Source organism: Bufo bufo, chromosome 6 (genome assembly GCF_905171765.1).
Source record: "Bufo bufo chromosome 6, aBufBuf1.1, whole genome shotgun sequence".
Classification (NCBI taxonomy): Eukaryota; Metazoa; Chordata; class Amphibia; order Anura; family Bufonidae; genus Bufo; species Bufo bufo.
Window position 1 is genome coordinate 345473032 of NC_053394.1, and position 20342 is coordinate 345493373.

Consider the following 20342-nt stretch of genomic DNA (forward strand, 5'->3'; position numbering starts at 1 on the left):
CCCTGCTATATGATTAGCTGTCTGATGCTTTGCGCATATGCCGGCTACATTCTCTCTTCATGTGGGGCCCTCCCTTCTATGCCACAGACCTGTGCTATCTACAAGCAGAGCCAGAAGAGAGCGGGTGGCTGACACATGTGACCTGCATGTCTCATCTCTTCATACAGTTGATGTTCTGGGGTGCATGGTATTGTTCCCCTTACAATCCCATCTTGGTCACCTATCCCGCTAATACAGTTGTGTTCAAAATTATTTAACCCCCACTGAAATTGAGTGTTTTGGCCAGTTTGACATTGATTTTGATCATTTCAGTCATCTTGTTTACAATTAAATCAAAGAGGCACTTGTAAATCAGACAAATATAACATAACATTCATAATGAAATAACCACAAATGTCTTTTCTGTGCTCACATCATTATCAGTTTTATTCAACCCCCAAGTGACATTCAATCTTAGTACAACATCCTTTTCCAGTTATAACAGCTTTTAAACGTGAAGCATAGCTTGACACAAGTGTCTTGCAGCGATCTACGGGTATCTTCGCCCATTCTTCATGGGCAAAAGCCTCCAGTTCAGTCACATTTTTAGGCTTGCGCGCTGCAACTGCTTTCTTTAAGTCCCACCAGAGGTTCTCAATCGGATTTAAGTCTGGTGACTGCGATGGCCACTTCAAAATGTTCCAGCCTTTAATCTGCAACCATGCTCTAGTGGACTTGGAGGTATGCTTGGGATCATTGTCCTGTTGAAAGGTCCAACGTCTCCCAAGCCTCAGGTTTGTGACGGACTGCATCACATTTTCATCCAATATCTCCTGGTACTGAAGAGATTTCATGGTACCTTGCACACGCTGAAGCTTCCCTGTACCTGTAGAAGCAAAACAGCCCCAAAGCATGATTGACCCTCCGCCATGCTTCACAGTAGGAAAGATGTTCTTTTCTTCATAGGCCTTGTTCTTCCTCCTCCAAACATAGAGTTGATCCATGGGCCCAAACAGTTCTATTTTTGTTTCATCAGTCCACAGAACACTATCCCAAAACTTTTGTGGTTTGTCCACATGACTTTTGGCATACTGCAGTCGACTCTTCTTATTCTTTGGAGACAGCAAGGGGGTGCGCCTGGGAGTTCTGGCATGGAGGCCTTCATTACGCAGTGTGCGCCTTATTGTCTGAGCTGAAACTTCAGTACCCACATCTGACAAATCTTTTTTCAGTTCCTCAGCAGTCACACGGGGACTTTTCTCCACTTTGCGCTTCAGGTAGCGCACAGCAGTCAAAGTCATCTTCTTTCTGCCACGACCAGGTAGCGTTTCAACAGTGCCCTTTGCTTTGAATTTGCGAATGATGCTTCCTATGGTGTCTCTTGGTATGTGTAACATCTTTGCAATCTTCTTATAGTCATTGCCCTTCCTGTGAAGAGAAATCACCTCTTCTCTTGTCTTCCTGGACCATTCTCTTGACTTCACCATGTTTGTAAACACACCAGTAAATGTCTAGAAGGAGCGGAGTATCACAGTCCTTTTAAATCTGCCTAATTGGTGCTTATTATGCTTGATTGCTGCTCCTTGACATCCACAGGTGTTTTCAATACCAGATCGAAAACACTTGAATGAACCTCTGCTCTTTAGAGTGGTAGTCTTTAAGGGGTTGAATAATTGTGTCAATGAAGAAATCACAAAAAAAAAACATTTAATACTGTATTACAAAAACAATTGATGTCATTTTAGTTGCATTTGGTTCTTTAAAAAGTCCTTATGTACACTAAATTCCCCTAAAACCCTTTACAGCATTGGGGGTTGAATAATTTGGAACACAACTGTAGGTGAACAATCTTCTAAAGGGGTCCCCTTTTGCGGTTGGTGTGCACCAGGCTTTTTTTTTTCACTAGCGTCTTGTTTTCTCCAATGCTTTGTTCTTTTATTTGTACCCGTAAGCTTTTTCTATAAGCAATACTGTACATGTTAATAATTTTAATGTTGTGGTCCAATCTAATTCTTCTCCTTGTCTTAATGTCAAATTACCTGCCTCCACCCTGTCCCTGTATAATAACTACTTCTCCTGGCATGTGCATGTGCTGGCTCCTACCTGGTTTTGTTGTGTGACCCAAAATTACACTGTTCTTGTTCTCAATGAATTTGAGGAGTGTGATGTTTGGTTGGTTGTGAAACTGCCCTTTGAAAAGACGGATCTAACATCAGCATTTGGTTAGCTCCTTGTATTTGTCTAGACACTTTTGTGCTGGACAGCTCTAAACACTAAGTAACGTTCCTATAAAGTGTTTGTCAATTTGACATTTGGCTATAATTCCTAACGTATTTTCCTGGCATTTTTGAGGCCTTAATTCAGGCAAAACTTTTTACATTCATTCGAAGCGGATATTTCATTATGTGGGGCCTGTCGCTTATGTAATAGACATACCGCTGGATTCCATGTTTATTGTAAAAGTAAAGCAAGCTGGAGAATAGTCCCAGAAAGTAAAGTTTTTTTTCCCCTTTTCCATACAGTACCGTGGATAGTTTGGATGATCCGGACGACTCTGATGTCGGGGGCAGCGAGACACCGGCTGTCTTTTTCCCAGCCACCAGCCCAGCAACAACCCCTGCAGAGGAGTCTCAACCAGCTCCACCCGAAGCAGACATAACATCCCAGCACAGGCCAGAACAGGGGACCAAAGCTCAACCCAGGCGGAGGAGTCAGGCCCAACCCTCTTCCTCTGGGCAACAAAGTCGGGAAATGTATAAAACAGTATACTGGGCACTCGCACTATAGGTAGAACCATAAAATAGAAACAATAATAATTATCAAATCAATGAATTTATTAGTGTACCTTTACGTTAATAATGATAAAATACAATAAACTAGGCTGTCAATAGAATACATTGGTATAAATAGAATATAATGGACAATAAACTAAAATTACCTAAAAGTGAATAGATTATAAATGACTCGATAAATAGACAATAACAAGGAATTAATAATATGCGGCTACAATATTAAATAGCATCTGGTGGTATATCCTAAATAACGTCTGGTTCCAAACCAAGGAAATAATGAATGAATGCTGGGACAAAGTCTGAGTATTCCAAAAGTCCAATGAAACAATGAAGAGCAGTATTCTGTTGCAATGAGTGTTTACTGCGGCGTCCCGCTTCTACTCACTGTTCGGTGATTGCTGATGTAGATTTCACTGCTGTGATTCCAGTTCTCTGTGTCACCAAATGCTCGTTCTCAGGTTGCCTCCGCCACCGGTCTATATGGCTCTGGGCACCGCTCCGTACAATTGAAGAGCCGATGTCCTCCAAGCCTATGTTTGCCTGCTTCCACGCTGGATTAACTCTGCGGTCACGAAATAGAAATGTGCTCGTTCTCTGGTTTTGAGAAATTCAAGCTCCTAATGAGTCAGCGTGCCAGGCCCTCTTAGAAGATGTTCCGGTTTTTTAGCGCCAGCCTGGAATAATTTCAGCACTAGGTTCAACAAGAGTTCGTATAAAAGTGAACTGGGGGTCTTGGATCAAACGTGTTTCGGGGCTTCACGTTGCCCCTTCCTCAGTGATGAACAATCCCCCTTACAAAAGAGCTTTTTATGCGAAAAGTTATGCTGATTCCAATTATCCAATTTAATGTTACTCCTCCTATTTTTCACATTCTGATGCCAATCAGTGCGATGCGGATTTGAAAGTCTTTGTTACTCTATCGAGATCTACCTTTTTCTCTTAGTCACATTTCTCAATTTGCATTCCGATTCTGTATATATGCCGCTTTTTTATTTATACAACAAAGTGTATTAATACATAGACAAGGGACATATCTAGACATAAACACCCAGGGAATAATAATCACTATCTCCATAAATATATGCGTATAGCATCCATATAAATAAATAAATCAATGCATCCTCTGTTTCTATATTAACTAGGCAATTTTAATGTATCTATATCTCGCCCAGTATTGTGTAAGTATCTCTAGGTTGGGTTATTACAATTTTTATAATAGCCATATATCTGGCAACCAATTCTTCCTAATGATGCTGAAAGGTATAAAACAATACTAAAAGATAGGAAAGACATGCATGAGTCTCTATATGTACATGTACTAATGGTCAGGTACTGGATGTGAGTTGATTAGAAGAGTAGATCCAGTAGACTGTATATTGGTGGACTCTGGATATATGTATATACATACACATTATTAGCCACATTTGCTTAGCATCCAGGGTGGACAGGTACGGAGGTGGCTGTGTGTGGTGGTGTCCTCTATGTATTGTGTTATCTGTATCTTTATGTATAATGTCCATTGTTTTGTCATCTCTATGTTATCAGTAAACTACTTTTATATATAAGTATTTGCGAGGGTTGTGTGTTGCTCCTGGGATATATGAAGGACTGGAAGAGGTGTAATTTTACACAGGATATTCGGGTTGTATGGGAAACTAAGGCAATTTGCTAGGAATAGAATAGAAGGGATGGAAAACGGAGATATACATAAATCTCCATTTTCCAAGAGACAAAAATCCCCTCTTCATTACCACATAAAGTGACACATGTCAAATTTGCTAAAAATGGCCTGGGCAGGAAGGTGAAAACTGGCCCGGGGTTGAAAGGGTTAATTGTTGAGTTGTTTGTTGCTATGTAATTTAAGATTTTGTTTGTACATAAACCTTCTGATTGTAAAGTGCTTCGGAATATGTTGGCGCTATATAAATAAAGATTATTATAAGATGCACCACTATCTTAATAAAATTAGCTTTGAAAGGCCAAAACTGGAAAGTGAGAAGGTGCTCATAGGATAATTATGTACTGTGATGATGACTTAAGGTGGGATCGTAACGCTCACATTTTTGTGTTGTGCTACATTAGGCACAACACTAAAAAAGCCTTTTTGTGGTAGTGCTCATCAGTAGGGTTGAGCGAACCCAAACTGTAAAGATTTTTGGACCCCGGACCCGAGCCCGAACATTTCAGTAAAAGTTGGGGTTCGGTGTTCAGCTATTTTATGCCGCTTTTTGAAAGGCTGCAGAGCAGCCAATCAACAAGCGTTTAACTCTGTGCCCTTAGAAGCCATCACAGCCATGCCTACTAATGGCATGGCTGTGATTGGCCAGTGCAGCATGTGACCCAGCCTCTATATAAGCTGGAGTCACGTAGAACTGCTCGTCACTCTACTGTTACTAGTGTAGGGAGAGGATGCTGCTGCTGTGAGGGAGAGAATAGGAAAGAATCTTTAATCAGAAGTGCTTGTTAACTCAGCAATCTACCTAGATTTAGTTTTGTGGGTGCAGTGCACAATCTTTTTACCCTGCCCTGAGCCTAGTGACACAGAAAAATAACTTTTATCTGTCTGTTAGTTAAGTGGGCGGTGGCGGCCATTTTATGCAAGCTCAGTGCACCAGCACAGCATATGTGCTTTTGTGACATTCAAATCCAAGCTTGAAATACTGCAATAATTTTCTGGGTTTAAAAAACACCCATTTTGGGCAAAAAAACTAAATTTGCAGCCTTTGCTGCATCTGTCAGTGTGAGATACACGCGTTAGATACTGGTGTTCTATTCTGTTATTAAAAAAACACCCATTTTGTGCAAAATACTTAATTTTGCAGCCTATGCTGCATTTGTTAGTATGACATACAAGGTAGAAATACTGCAATAATAATCTGGGTTTAAAAAAACACCCATTTTTGGCAATATCCTACATCTGGTGCCCTTGCAGCATTTGTCAGTGTGTAAGACAAGCTTGAAATACTTCAATAATTTTCTGGTTTTAAAAAAACACCCATTTTTGGCAATACCCTAAATCTGGTGCCTTTGCAGAATTTTTCAGTGTGAAAGACAAGCTTGAAATACTTCAATAATTTTCTGGGTTTAACCACCTCCGGACCGCTGTACGCACAGACGCGTCCTGGAGGTGGTTGATTCATTCCGAGTGGACGCATATACGCGTCATCTCGCGAGACGCGAGATTTCCTGTGAACGCGCGCACACAGGCGCGCGCGCTCACAGGAACGGAAGGTAAAAGAGTTGATCTCCAGCCTGCCAGCGGCGATCGTTCGCTGGAAGGCTGGAGATGTGATTTTTTTAACCCCTAACAGGTATATTAGACGCTGTTTTGATAACAGCGTCTAATATACCTGCTACCTGGTCCTCTGGTGGTCCCCTTTGTTTGGATCGACCACCAGAGGACACAGGTAGCTCAGTAAAGTAGCACCAAGCACCACTACACTACACTACACCCCCCCCCCGTCACTTATTAACCCCTTATTAGCCCCTGATCACCCCATATAGACTCTCTGATCACCCCATATAGACTCCCTGATCACCCCCCTGTCATTGATCAACCCCCTGTAAAGCTCCATTCAGATGTCCGCATGATTTTTACGGATCCACTGATAGATGGATCGGATCCGCAAAACGCATCCGGACGTCTGAATGAAGCCTTACAGGGGCATGATCAATGACTGTGGTTATCACCCCATATAGACTCCCTGATCACCCCCCTGTCATTGATCACCCCCCTGTCATTGATTACCCCCCTGTAAAGCTCCATTCAGACGTCCGCATGATTTTTACGGATCCACTGATAGATGGATCGGATCCGCAAAACGCATCCGGACGTCTGAATGAAGCCTTACAGGGGCATGATCAATGACTGTGGTGATCACCCCATATAGACTCCCTGATCACCCCCCTGTAAAGCTCCATTCAGATGTCCGCATGATTTTTACGGATCCACTGATAGATGGATCGGATCCGCAAAACGCATCCGGACGTCTGAATGAAGCCTTACAGGGGCATGATCAATGACTGTGGTTATCACCCCATATAGACTCCCTGATCACCCCCCTGTCATTGATTACCCCCCTGTAAAGCTCCATTCAGACGTCCGCATGATTTTTACGGATCCACTGATAGATGGATCGGATCCGCAAAACGCATCCGGACGTCTGAATGAAGCCTTACAGGGGCATGATCAATGACTGTGGTGATCACCCCATATAGACTCCCTGATCACCCCCCTGTCATTGATTACCCCCCTGTCATTGATCACCCCCCTGTAAAGCTCCATTCAGACGTCCGCATGATTTTTACGGATCCACTGATAGATGGATCGGATCCGCAAAACGCATACGGACGTCTGAATGAAGCCTTACAGGGGCATGATCAATGACTGTGGTGATCACCCCATATAGACTCCCTGATCACCCCCCTGTAAAGCTCCATTCAGATGTCCGCATGATTTTTACGGATCCACTGATAGATGGATCGGATCCGCAAAACGCATCCGGACGTCTGAATGAAGCCTTACAGGGGCATGATCAATGACTGTGGTGATCACCCCATATAGACTCCCTGATCACCCCCCTGTCATTGATCACCCCCCTGTCATTGATCACCCCCCCTGTCATTGATCACCCCCCCTGTCATTGATCACCCCCCCTGTCATTGATCACCCCCCCTGTCATTGATCACCCCCCCTGTCATTGATCAACCCCCCTGTCATTGATCACCCCCCCTGTCATTGATCACCCCCCCCTGTCATTGATCACCCCCCCCTGTCATTGATCACCCCCCCTGTCATTGATCACCCCCCCCTGTCATTGATCACCCCCCCCTGTCATTGATCACCCTCTGTAAGGCTCCATTCAGACATTTTTTTGGCCCAAGTTAGCGGAATTATTTATTTTTTTTCTTACAAAGTCTCATATTCCACTAACTTGGGACAAAAAATTAAATCTCACATGAACTCACCATACCCCTCACGGAATCCAAATGCGTAAAATTTTTTAGACATTTATATTCCAGACTTCTTCTCACGCTTTAGGGCCCCTAGAATGCCAGGGCAGTATAAATACCCCACATGTGACCCCATTTCGGAAAGAAGACACCCCCAGGTATTCCGTGAGGGGCATATTGAGTCCATGAAAGATTGAAATTTTTGTCCCAAGTTAGCGGAACGGGAGACTTTGTGAGAAAAAAATAAAAAATATCAATTTCCGCTAACTTGTGCCAAAAAAAAAAAATTTCTATGAACTCGCCATGCCCCTCATTGAATACCTTGGGGTGTCTTCTTTCCAAAATGGGGTCACATGTGGGGTATTTATACTGCCCTGGCATTCTAGGGGCCCCAAAGCGTGAGAAGAAGTCTGGTATCCAAATGTCTAAAAATGCCCTCCTAAAAGGAATTTGGGCCCCTTTGCGCATCTAGGCTGCAAAAAAGTGTCACACATCTGGTATCTCCGTACTCAGGAGAAGGTGGGGAATGTGTTTTGTGGTGTCATTTTACATATACCCATGCTGGGTGAGATAAATATCTTGGTCAAATGCCAACTTTGTATAAAAAAATGGGAAAAGTTGTCTTTTGCCAAGATATTTCTCTCACCCAGCATGGGTATATGTAAAAAGACACCCCAAAACACATTCCCCAACTTCTCCTGAGTACGGAGATACCACATGTGTGGCACTTTTTTGCAGCCTAGGTGGGCAAAGGGGCCCATATTCCAAAGAGCACCTTTTGGATTTCACTGGTCATTTACCTACTTACCACACATTAGGGCCCCTGGAAAATGCCAGGGCAGTATAACTACCCCACAAGTGACCCCATTTTGGAAAGAAGACACCCCAAGGTATTCCGTGAGGGGCATGGCGAGTTCCTAGAATTTTTTATTTTTTGTCACAAGTTAGTGGAAAATGATGATTTTTTTTTTTTTTTTTTTCATACAAAGTCTCATATTCCACTAACTTGTGACAAAAAATAAAAACTTCCATGAACTCACTATGCCCATCAGCGAATACCTTGGGGTCTCTTCTTTCCAAAATGGGGTCACTTGTGGGGTAGTTATACTGCCCTGGCATTCTAGGGGCCCAAATGTGTGGTAAGGAGTTTGAAATCAAATTCTGTAAAAAATGACGAGTGAAATCCGAAAGGTGCTCTTTGGAATATGGGCCCCTTTGCCCACCTAGGCTGCAAAAAAGTGTCACACATCTGGTATCTCCGTATTCAGGAGAAGTTGGGGAATGTGTTTTGGGGTGTCTTTTTACATATACCCATGCTGGGTGAGAGAAATATCTTGGCAAAAGACAACTTTTCCCATTTTTTTATACAAAGTTGGCATTTGACCAAGATATTTATCTCACCCAGCATGGGTATATGTAAAATGACACCCCAAAACACATTCCCCAACTTCTACTGAATACGGAGATACCAGATGTGTGACACTTTTTTGCAGCCTAGGTGGGCAAAGGGGCCCACATTCCAAAGAGCACCTTTCGGATTTCACTCGTCATTTTTTACAGAATTTGATTTCAAACTCCTTACCACACATTTGGGCCCCTAGAATGCCAGGGCAGTATAACTACCCCACAAGTGACCCCATTTTGGAAAGAAGAGACCCCAAGGTATTTCGTGATGGGCATAGTGAGTTCATGGAAGTTTTTATTTTTTGTCACAAGTTAGTGGAATATGAGACTTTGTAAGAAAAAAAAAAAAAAAAAAAAAATCATCATTTTCCGCTAACTTGTGACAAAAAATAAAAAGTTCTATGAACTCACTATGCCCATCAGCGAATACCTTAGGGTGTTTACTTTCCGAAATGGGGTCATTTGTGGGGTGTTTGTACTGTCTGGGCATTGTAGAACCTCAGGAAACATGACAGGTGCTCAGAAAGTCAGAGCTGCTTCAAAAAGCGGAAATTCACATTTTTGTACCATAGTTTGTAAACGCTATAACTTTTACCCAAACCATTTTTTTTTTACCCAAACATTTTTTTTTTATCAAAGACATGTAGAACAATAAATTTAGAGCAAAATTTATATATGGATGTCGTTTTTTTTGCAAAATTTTACAACTGAAAGTGAAAAATGTCATTTTTTTGCAAAAAAATCGTTAAATTTCGATTAATAACAAAAAAAGTAAAAATGTCAGCAGCAATGAAATACCACCAAATGAAAGCTCTATTAGTGAGAAGAAAAGGAGGTAAAATTCATTTGGGTGGTAAGTTGCATGACCGAGCAATAAACGGTGAAAGTAGTGTAGGTCAGAAGTGTAAAAAGTGGCCTGGTCTTTCAGGGTGTTTAAGCACTGGGGGCTGAGGTGGTTAAAAAAACACAAATTTTGGGAGAACAGTCCGAAAAAATATTTTCAAATTTTTTTTTTTCCATTAATATCCTTATTATCCATAAGGATGGCAAAACCCTTCCCAGTGTATATATTCTGGGGGGTTCGGCCCTTCGCGAGGCACATCCACCTTTACACCATATCTTCAGAGCCAAAGATTAATGAGTCCCCCATCATCACTGTTGGCAAGAAGTAACATAAGTGAATTATCAAAAATTATCAAAATTATTGAAATTGTCAAAAATAATCAATTATAAATAACCAAAAAGATGAAAAAAGGATCTTAAATAATTTTACAAAATAATTTAATGAGTTTTTATCAAAAGTAATAAAAGATTTTTTAACTGCTATGTTCGTTATATATTTTTTCAATTTTTTCTGTTTTAGTATATACAATAGAAATCAACATTATGGATAATAAGGATATTAATGGAAAATATTTTTTCTGAAAATATTTTTTCTGACTGTTCTCGTGTCTTTCCTATCTTTTAGTATTGTTTTATACCTTTCAGCATCATTAGGAAGAATTGGTTACCAGATATATGGCCATTATAAAAATTGTAATAACCCAACCTAGAGATACTTACACAATACTGGGCGAGATATAGATACATTAAAATTGCCTAGTTAATATAGAAACAGAGGATGCATTGATTGATTTATTTATTTATTTATATGGATGCTATACGCATATATTTATGGAGATAGTGATTATTATTCCCTGGGTGTTTATGTCTAGATATGTCCCTTGTCTATGTATTAATACACTTTGTTGTATAAATAAAAAAGCGACATATATACAGAATCGGAATGCAAATTGAGAAATGTGACTAAGAGAAAAAGGTAGATCTCGATAGAGTAACAAAGACTTTCAAATCCGCATCGCACTGATTGGCATCAGAATGTGAAAAATAGGAGGAGTAACATTAAATTGGATAATTGGAATCAGCATAACTTTTCACATAAAAAGCTCTTTTGTAAGGGGGATTGTTCATCACTGAGGAAGGGGCAACGTGAAGCCCCGAAACACGTTTGATCCAAGACCCCCAGTTCACTTTTATACGAACTCTTGTTGAACCTAGTGCTGAAATTATTCCAGGCTGGCGCTAAAAAACCGGAACATCTTCTAAGAGGGCGTGGCACGCTGACTCATTAGGAGCTTGAATTTCTCAAAACCAGAGAACGAGCACATTTCTATTTCGTGACCGCAGAGTTAATCCAGCGTGGAAGCAGGCAAACATAGGCTTGGAGGACATCGGCTCTTCAATTGTACGGAGCGGTGCCCAGAGCCATATAGACCGGTGGCGGAGACAACCTGAGAACGAGCATTTGGTGACACAGAGAACCGGAATCACAGCAGTGAAATCTACATCAGCAATCACCGAACAGTGAGTAGAAGCGGGACGCCGCAGTAAACACTCATTGCAACAGAATACTGCTCTTCATTGTTTCATTGGACTTTTGGAATACTCGGAGACTTTGTCCCAGCATTCATTCATTATTTCCTTGGTTTGGAACCAGACTTTATTTAGGATATACCACCAGATGCTATTTAATATTGTAGCCGCATATTATTAATTCCTTGTTATTGTCTATTTATCGAGTCATTTATAATCTATTCACTTTTAGGTAATTTTAGTTTATTGTCCATTATATTCTATTTATACCAATGTATTCTATTGACTTTTAGACAGCCTAGTTTATTGTATTTTATCCTTATTAACGTAAAGGTACACTAATAAATTCATTGATTTGATAATTATTATTGTTTCTATTTTATGGTTCTACCTATAGTGCGAGTGCCCAGTATACTGTTTTATAATGTTCATTTGTAAAGGAGGGGCGAATCCTTTTTTACTGTGAGCACCTCCTTCTGTGGTCTCACTCACTCCTGTGCGTCTCATAACAGTTACTTAAAAGTCGGGAAATGATTGATTCCCGAGTGTGGCGAAACCAACCTTGCCACTGGGTTTCGGAGGGGCCTGGCTACCAGCCTCTTGCCTCAGGATTATGGCCCATACTAACTTTAAAGGAGAAGACAGACTGGCCGCACAGCTTAAATCTGTCTTTGGAATTGTATTTTATGTTATGTGAGGGTACCCAGATAGCTAATTTTATTGTATTCGTGTAGTCTGAGTGCCATTCACCTAATAATATGCACTCAGACTTGAGCTATCTGGGGATATGTTAAATGTCTGTATTTACTGTAAGGGTTGTGACATTGCATGTTTAAATGGTGATTTCTGTCCTGTTGTCCCCACATGTGTATTGGCGATTTCCCTTTGTCTTGAGAGATAACTGGATTAATCCTCGGGTGTCTCCAGGGCAGAGAGGAGGAAACCATGATGTATTGTGGGGATGTGTTGTGTCTGTGTATCCTGAATTGCTGCATATCTGTCCTGAGTCACAGTCTTCCTTCTGGTCCCCTAGGGGCGTGTCCACCAGATGGGGACCTGCATAAATACGGGCGGGTAGCCCTCAATAAAGAGTTCCTGTTTTATCCTTCATCATGTTGAGGCTGGTGTCTGGGTAACTGATCAACACTGGGGGATTGCTATACGCTGAAGATTTGCTATACTCCCCTGGCTTTACTACTAGCTCTTTTAAGAGCTGTTCCTGCTCTCTGGTTTTAGGAGAGGTTCACCCACTGGAGCCTGGAGCCTTGTCGGTCCAGGGTGGGTAGGAGACGGTGAGACCTCAACCAAGCTTCGGCGGTTCGTGGGGTCTCCAGTGCGTACGGTGTCAAGTGGAGGGCTTTGAGTCCTCAGAAAGCACTAGGAGCAACTATCAATGGAGGTACCCGGTCGGGGTGCCAGGAGATCCGTTACACCGAGTTATTGAGTTTCTTGCCCAGAGGAGGAGTGAAGGGCAAGAAGAGGCCATGATGAGGGGTTTTGCACTTCTATTAAGGTGGGTTCCCCTGGAGAAATACAATGACTGTATGGCCGCTATCTCAATGCTTTTAGATATGTTTGCCTCCTCCTATCAGGGAGACCTACTTTCAGAAATAAATGATATGCGCAGGCGGATTATGAGGCCACTCATGGCCCCTCTTTCCACCAACCACCACTGTATCAGGGGTCCCATGAGCAAAACTCCCCCCCCCCCGGCCAGCAAAGTTATGGGGCCACTTTTGCAAGCGGGGCACGTGATTCAGGCCATGTGGCACCTTTTAGTTCATATGGCCCTGGCTCTTTTACCCATGAACTTTATGACCTATAAATTTGGTTTTTGTATATCCACTTTATGTCTAAAGTTATTTATAGATATTTGTGTTTAAACTCAGTGGAGTTTTTTTTATGTTTGTTAAAATTTAGTCTTAAAGTGTCCATTGACTGCTATTCTTGTTCTTTTCATCCATCACACACACACACACACACACACATTTACATTTAAAACACATTCACCATATAGAAACAGAGACACGCACATGATTTACATGTCAATCATTTATTTAGAAAATTATTCTGATTTTAGAGTCCGGTGAACATGAGGTATTAGAAGATTTTGGGGACCATATCCTTCACAAAAAGACATTGTAGTCACCACACAATGTTGGTAAATCAATGTTTATGCTCTTTTGATTTACTTAGAAAGATATTCTGTACCTAAAACCTCAGCCCGCAAGCCCACGTCAAGGGTCCTCATTCGAGAATCAATTAACTCTACCTCAAAACAAAAAATAAACTAACGAGAACAGAAGATATCAAACACTGCCACGAATAGCGTCCCTCTGGGCTCAAAAAGTAGTCTGCAAAGAGTTCCCGAACTGCAATACCTGCAGTACCAGGTCGTCTATGCAGGGTCCGATCCAAGCCAAAAACTGTTGACGTAGGAAATTCGTCCATGTCAACAGAAGAGGAGGAAGCCTCGTGAATCCGGGTGAAGTTGTGTAGAACTACACAAGCTTGAATCACCAGGGTAGCATTCTCCGGATCCATTTGTATGGTTGTCAAAAACACCCTCCACTTGCTAGAGTATTCCAAAAGCGCACTCCACATACCGACGGGCACGAGTCAAATCGGTAGTTGAAAATACGCCTCCTGACATCCAAACCACGCTTTGGGAAGGGCCGCATAACATGGTGAGTTAATACAAACGCTTCATCCGCCACGAAGACAAATGGAGCTGGCGGACCTGCATATTCGGGCAGTCTTCTGGACTCGGGAAGGGCAAGCTGGGTGGCACGAAGCCGCTCACCCATTCTAGAAGCACTAAAGATGCGAGCATCCGCTGTGCTTCCAAAGGCCCCGATATCAACCATTATAAACTTATAGTTACTGTCAGCAACAGCCATCAGCACTATAGAAAAATAATGCTTATAATTGAAGAAACGGGACCCAGAGTGAGGAGGCTTTTTCACACAAATGTGCTTGCCATCCATTGCCCCCAGGCAGTTTGGAAACTGTGCTGAAACATTGAAGCCCTCAGCAATCCGAAACCAATCGTCCACCTTGGGCTGTGGCATCACAGTCTCTCGGAGTTGTTGCCAGATGACCTGGCAAGTGTGACGCACAATCCGAGAAATTGTCGAGGTTCCCAAAAGAAACTCAAAATGCAGTGATGCAAACGAGTTCCCAGTAGCAAGGAATCTGTGGGGAAATAAAAAATAAAATAATTAAAGTAACCCAAGAAAGGAACAGCATAAACATAGTTCCTATAATGCAGGGGTAGGGAACCTCACGCTCTCAAGCTGCTGTGAAAGTACAATCGCCCCCAATTTTTTTTTTAGGGGTAACTGCATTATTAAGTATCCATGCTGGGAGTTTCAGTGTAAAACCAGCCAGAGAGCCGGAGGTTCCCTAACACTCCTCTAATGCTTGATATGCCATGTGTTCAAACTGTCTATGGCTATTGTGAACGAATATCCGCACAAAAATTAGATTAGCACGGATACTATAAACACTGCCACCAATGGCGGTGTAGCCACGACTATAATAAGAAATGATACACCTCCTGTGCGGACAACATTTACATGCACTATGCATATTAAAGGGAGGCTGATGGGGGACACTCTGCATGATGCTGACATTAGGGCAAATGTGCAATGAAAGCGGATTAGTAGACACAAAAAAAAGCTAAAAACTTCACATGTTATATGCCCTGGATACCAAATAAACTGAATTTAGAATGGTACTAACATATTAAACTAAAAAAAAAAATTTAAAAAAATAATGTATCTTCCAATAACACAGCCACATATCTTACTACATACATTTAGGTTCAAAATTCACTGAGCACCAAAGTCCTGCACATTAAAAAAGGGCTCAACATTAATAAAATCTTGCTTATCTCAACGTGACGATGAGCCTTTCCTCTGGAGTAATGTTGCGCCTCATATTGGTGTCCATGAAGGTAAGGACAGTAAGTAGAGACAACAGCAAACTATCAAAAAGGTACCCACTGACATCCGACAGAACGCAAAGAACTTCACAGGATGCAGACGAAGATCTTTGTAAAGGCTATGGAAGTGTCCTTTCCGGTAGTGTTGAGACACAAAAACGCCGCCTTCTAGTTCGTTCCTCATCCAAAAGGGAACGCTGGCCCCAGAGACGAGAAACAAGCAAGTGCAGTACAACTTCTTCCTCTCAATCATCCGCCATGGTGAGGCCCAAGACGAAAAAAAAGGGAGAATACAACGACAGCAAAGCCAAGCAGCCAACAGAAACTCTGTACCCTGTGAAGAGTAAAGAAAATGGCCACCAAAAAAAAAAAAAAAAAAAAAAAAATCAGGTGCCCAGCATATATACCTATATTGCTGGGTGTGGATATTCAAATGACATTGATTATTTATTTATTTTTTTGGATGGGTCATGTCCGCAAAAAAAACGGAAGACACACGGAAACAGATGACGGAACAATGGTACCCCGTTTTGCGGACCGCTAAAAAATACTGTCGTGTGCATGAGGCCTTACTGCGTAGTCCCTGCCTAAAAAACGGAATGGACGCCCAGATAGGGGCGATCCCGTGTTCAGGAACCTCCTTTACGCCCTAGATTGACCCTATAATAGGATGGGATGGGCAGGGCCTTATAGGATGCCCAGTTTAAGTTTGTTGTGGCTTAATCTAGGTACATAAAAATAATAAATGCTCGGTACATGTAGTTATGGTAAAATAACTTCTGGGTATACACTGTATACTTAAGATAAATGCTCAATACATGTCGTTTTTTAAGATACACGAGAGTAATGATGCTCAGTATATACGGTTATCTTTGTACATATCAAAACAACTGCTGAGTACATTCATTAATCTAATAAAAGATACAACTGTCTATCCATATGCCAGACACACTGTCCGTTTAGATGCAATATTATAGGTGCCTAGGATTGTTGAACTTAGCAACAACACGTTTTTTAGGCGCCTAGATCCCTATGGAAAAACAGGCTACGTTTTATAACAGGGGGTACCCTGTGACTAAATAATATATACATACCACCCGTGAATATTTTCCCTCTGATGGGATATCGTCTTAGCTGTGACTTCTTGAGAAAGAGATCTTTAGTTAGAATGGAGATTACCACTCCATCCCCCCCTTTGGGCAGAAGTGGACTTGTCCTGGATCCAACCAAGGGAGGGGATGCAGGAAGCTATAGTCAATTTATAGTGGATTGGAGAGAGAAGAGACATGGCACAGTGAGGGGAGCTCCCCCCTCATGCAGTAGGACTATTTTAAGGGTAGCAGCTCATAGAGCACTCCAACTCCTTGCAGTTTATATACTGAGAATTACGAGGGGGTCAACGCCCAAATGTACCTCACTCAGAACTGTCCAAAAGTCCAGGTACCAGACCGAAGCCGGAGTTTAGCACAGCAGCAGAGAAAGAGAAAGCAAGGTATCTATGTTTGCCTGCCAGTTTACCTCAAAACCTGCTAGAGAAAGACCGAATATTGCCTAGATGCAAGTTTATTCAAGTAAAGATGTTAAACTTTATAAAGTCTGAAATCGACTTATTCTCCACCAACTATTACTTTCCCCTTTCTTGCAGCGGAGCCTAATCCTGTGGAATGACGGTATCCAGGTAGGAACACACCAACTATTAAGGTTACATCACCACTCACTATTCCTAAAAACAGGGGAAACTACTGTGAAGGAGACACAATGTGGGCATTATTACTGTGAGTGGCACAGTGTACATATTACTACTGTGAAGGGAGTCAAGCTTGTATTCTATTGCCAGGGATAGTGAAAAGAAAGGCTAGAATTACAAAGAAGAAAAATAATTGTGTGTGTAGAATAGGAAAAGGCAGGGAAAGTCAGCTAGGTAGTAAGAAGTGAGGAGCCGAGGATAGCTTTGCCTCCTAGCATAACTGCAGCTGCTGTAATACCTCAAAAGCAGCTACCTGCAAGGACGGTAGTAAAATTTTTTCCTCATTTTAACAAAATCCTTTTTTTTTTCCGGTGAGGTGTAGAATAGGCATAAAACTGTACAACACCTGTTCTATCATCTTGCATTTTAAATCTCAGTGAAAACACGTGAAGTATTAGTCCGAACTCAGTTTCAGGGCATCTCACATAGTTAATGTACGTATTTTTCTTCTTTAAGCTTTAAAAACTGTATAAAATATGCAGGGTTGCAGACAAAAACATCAGTGAGTGATAATGTGATATTAGGCATTCAATGTTTCAGTACTTTTTGCACAACTTGCTGTTTTATAACAAGGAGCTTAACGGCAAAATTCACAACAGGTGTTTGATCCATGAATCGCCCAATAAATGTCCTGGTTCCATTAGAATTGGTATTTAAACAGTCCTCCTCATCATGCTGTTCACATTTGTTTTTTGGAAGGCAGATTTTGCTGGACTGTTTTTTGACACCATGTCCCATTTGAAGCCCCCCTAGAGTAGAAAGTCCAAAAAAGTGACCCCATTTTGGAAACTACAGGATAAGGTGGCACTTTTGTTGGTACTATTTTAGTTTAGATATGATTTTTGGTTGCTCTATATTACACTTTTTGTGAGGCAAGGTAACAAAAAATAGCTGTTTATTTTGTCCTTTTTACAACATTCATCTGACAGGTTAGATCATGTGCTATTTTTATACAGCAGGTTGTTACGGACGTGACAATACCAAATATGACTAAATTTTTTTTTTTTTTTGGGCGACTATCTCATGTAGGGGCTCATTTTGTTCAGTATGAGATGATTGTTTGATTGGTACTATTTTACGGTGCATATGACTTTTTGATCGCTTGGTATTACACTTTTTGTGATGCAAGGTGAAAAAAAAATTGCTTTTTTGAGACTTTTTTACGGTGTTCACCTGAGGGGTTAGGTCATGTGATATTTTTATACAGCAGGTTCTTACGGACACGGTGATACCTAATATGTATACTTATTAGGTATGTTTTAGTGTCTCCATATTCTGAGAGCCATTGTTTGCGGAATGAGATGATGGTTTGATTGGTACTATTTTGGGGGGCATATGACTTTTTGATTGCTTGCCATTACACTTTTTGTGATGTAAGGTGACAAAAAAAAAATGACTGACAGTTTTTTTTTTTTGCAGTGTTCATCTGATGGGTTAGGTCATGTGATATTTTTATAGAGCAGGTTGTTACAGATGTGGAAATACCTAATATGTATACTTTTTCTTATTTATTTAAGTTTTACACAATAATTTACACAATAATATCATTTTTGAAACCAAAAAATTATTTTATTGGAAATTGTCTAAGGTAGGGTATGATTTTAGCGGGATGATGCAAAACCGAGATGACGGTTTGATTGGCACTATTTTGGAGGGCATATGACTTTTTGATCCCTTACTATTACACTTTTTGTGATGAAAAGGTGACAAAAAATTTATTGTATTTTTTTGCACAGTTTTTTTTTTTTTTTTTTTACAGTGTTCACCTGAGGGGTTAGGTCATGTGGTATTTTTTATAGAGCAGGTTGTTACGGATGTGGCAATACCTAATATGTATACTTTTTTTTTATTTACTTAAGTTCTACACAACAGCATTTATGAAACAAAAAAAAATGATGTTTTAGTGTCTCCACTATAGCCATAGCTTTTTTTTTATTTTTTAGGCAATTGTCTTAGGTAGGGGCTCATTTTTTGCGGGATGAGGTAATGGTTAGATTGGTACTAATTTGGGGGGGCATATGGATTTTTTGATCGCTTAGTGTTGCACTTTTAGTGATGTAAGGTGACAAAAATTGTTTTTTTTATATATATTTTTTTTATGGTGTTTATTGGACGAGGTGGATCATGTGATTATATTTATAGAGCTGGTCGTTACGGACGCGGTCGATACCTAATAGGTGTGTGTTTTTTCTTTTTTCTATTTTTTAGTTTAAAATCTGCTGAAAGGGGCGTTTTTTCATTTTCTTACTTGAAACGTATTTTTTTTTAAATTAAAAACCCTTTTTTTTTTAACTTTATTTCTGTCCCACTCTGGGACTTCAACTTTTGGGGGTCTAATCCCCTCTGCAATGCATAACATTACATCTGTATTGTAATGCATTGCCTGTTAGTGTATTACACAGAGTAATACGCTGTTAAAGGGGATATTAATTATTGATATTTATGCAAATCTCAATAATTAATATTCATAAATAGGCATGAGTCGTTTAGTGATGACTCTGCCTATTTATGCCTAAATCATAATATAAATAACCTATTTAGCTATGTTAACTAGCTAACTACCTCTGTTACCTATACACTCCACTGAACTACACTACGTGCGACTATTGCTGCGGCGCCATATTACTACAAAAGACTACACACTGCTTAAATAAAAGGTATTTATTAACACACTATACGTCACAGTCTAATATTTGCTTATTATATATATCTATATCAATGGAATAGATATATATATTTATAGCAGCACACAGCAATAAGTAAACACACTATAACACACTAATACGGTTCCATCTACACTAACACTGTCCCAAGTCCTCCCCAGGATCTAACTACAGTTACAATAATAAACTTACATACACACAAATATCAGTAACCCATCCGCCTGGCTACTCACTGTCCCTAGGAGTAACAAGGGGTTAAACACACAATTGTGGCACTGAAGGGGTTAATACATGCAGGCCAATGAACACAGGGTTATGGGAAAGGCAGGGCAAGGGATAACGGATAACCCAGGAAAGGGTTAACACCTGGTATGGTAAGGGTTAACTGGGCAGCAGTAGCAGGGATCAGGCAGTGAAGGGGTTAGCACATGGACTGGCAATGCAGAGGTTAATGCTCTGCAGGGACAGGGCAGATGCAGAGCAGG

At 40.9% G+C, this 20342-nt stretch overlaps 1 protein-coding gene across 1 annotated transcript in view; it reads right to left on the reverse strand.

Moving 5' to 3' along the window:
- Positions 1-3152: 3152 nt before the first annotated feature.
- Positions 3153-20342, reverse strand: part of LOC121005724 (mitochondrial tRNA methylthiotransferase CDK5RAP1-like) — a 150415-nt gene continuing 133225 nt past the window's right edge. The window contains exon 8 of the mRNA XM_040438492.1: positions 3153-3365. Coding sequence (XP_040294426.1) covers positions 3153-3365 — 213 coding nt within the window. The remainder of the gene's footprint in view (positions 3366-20342) is intronic.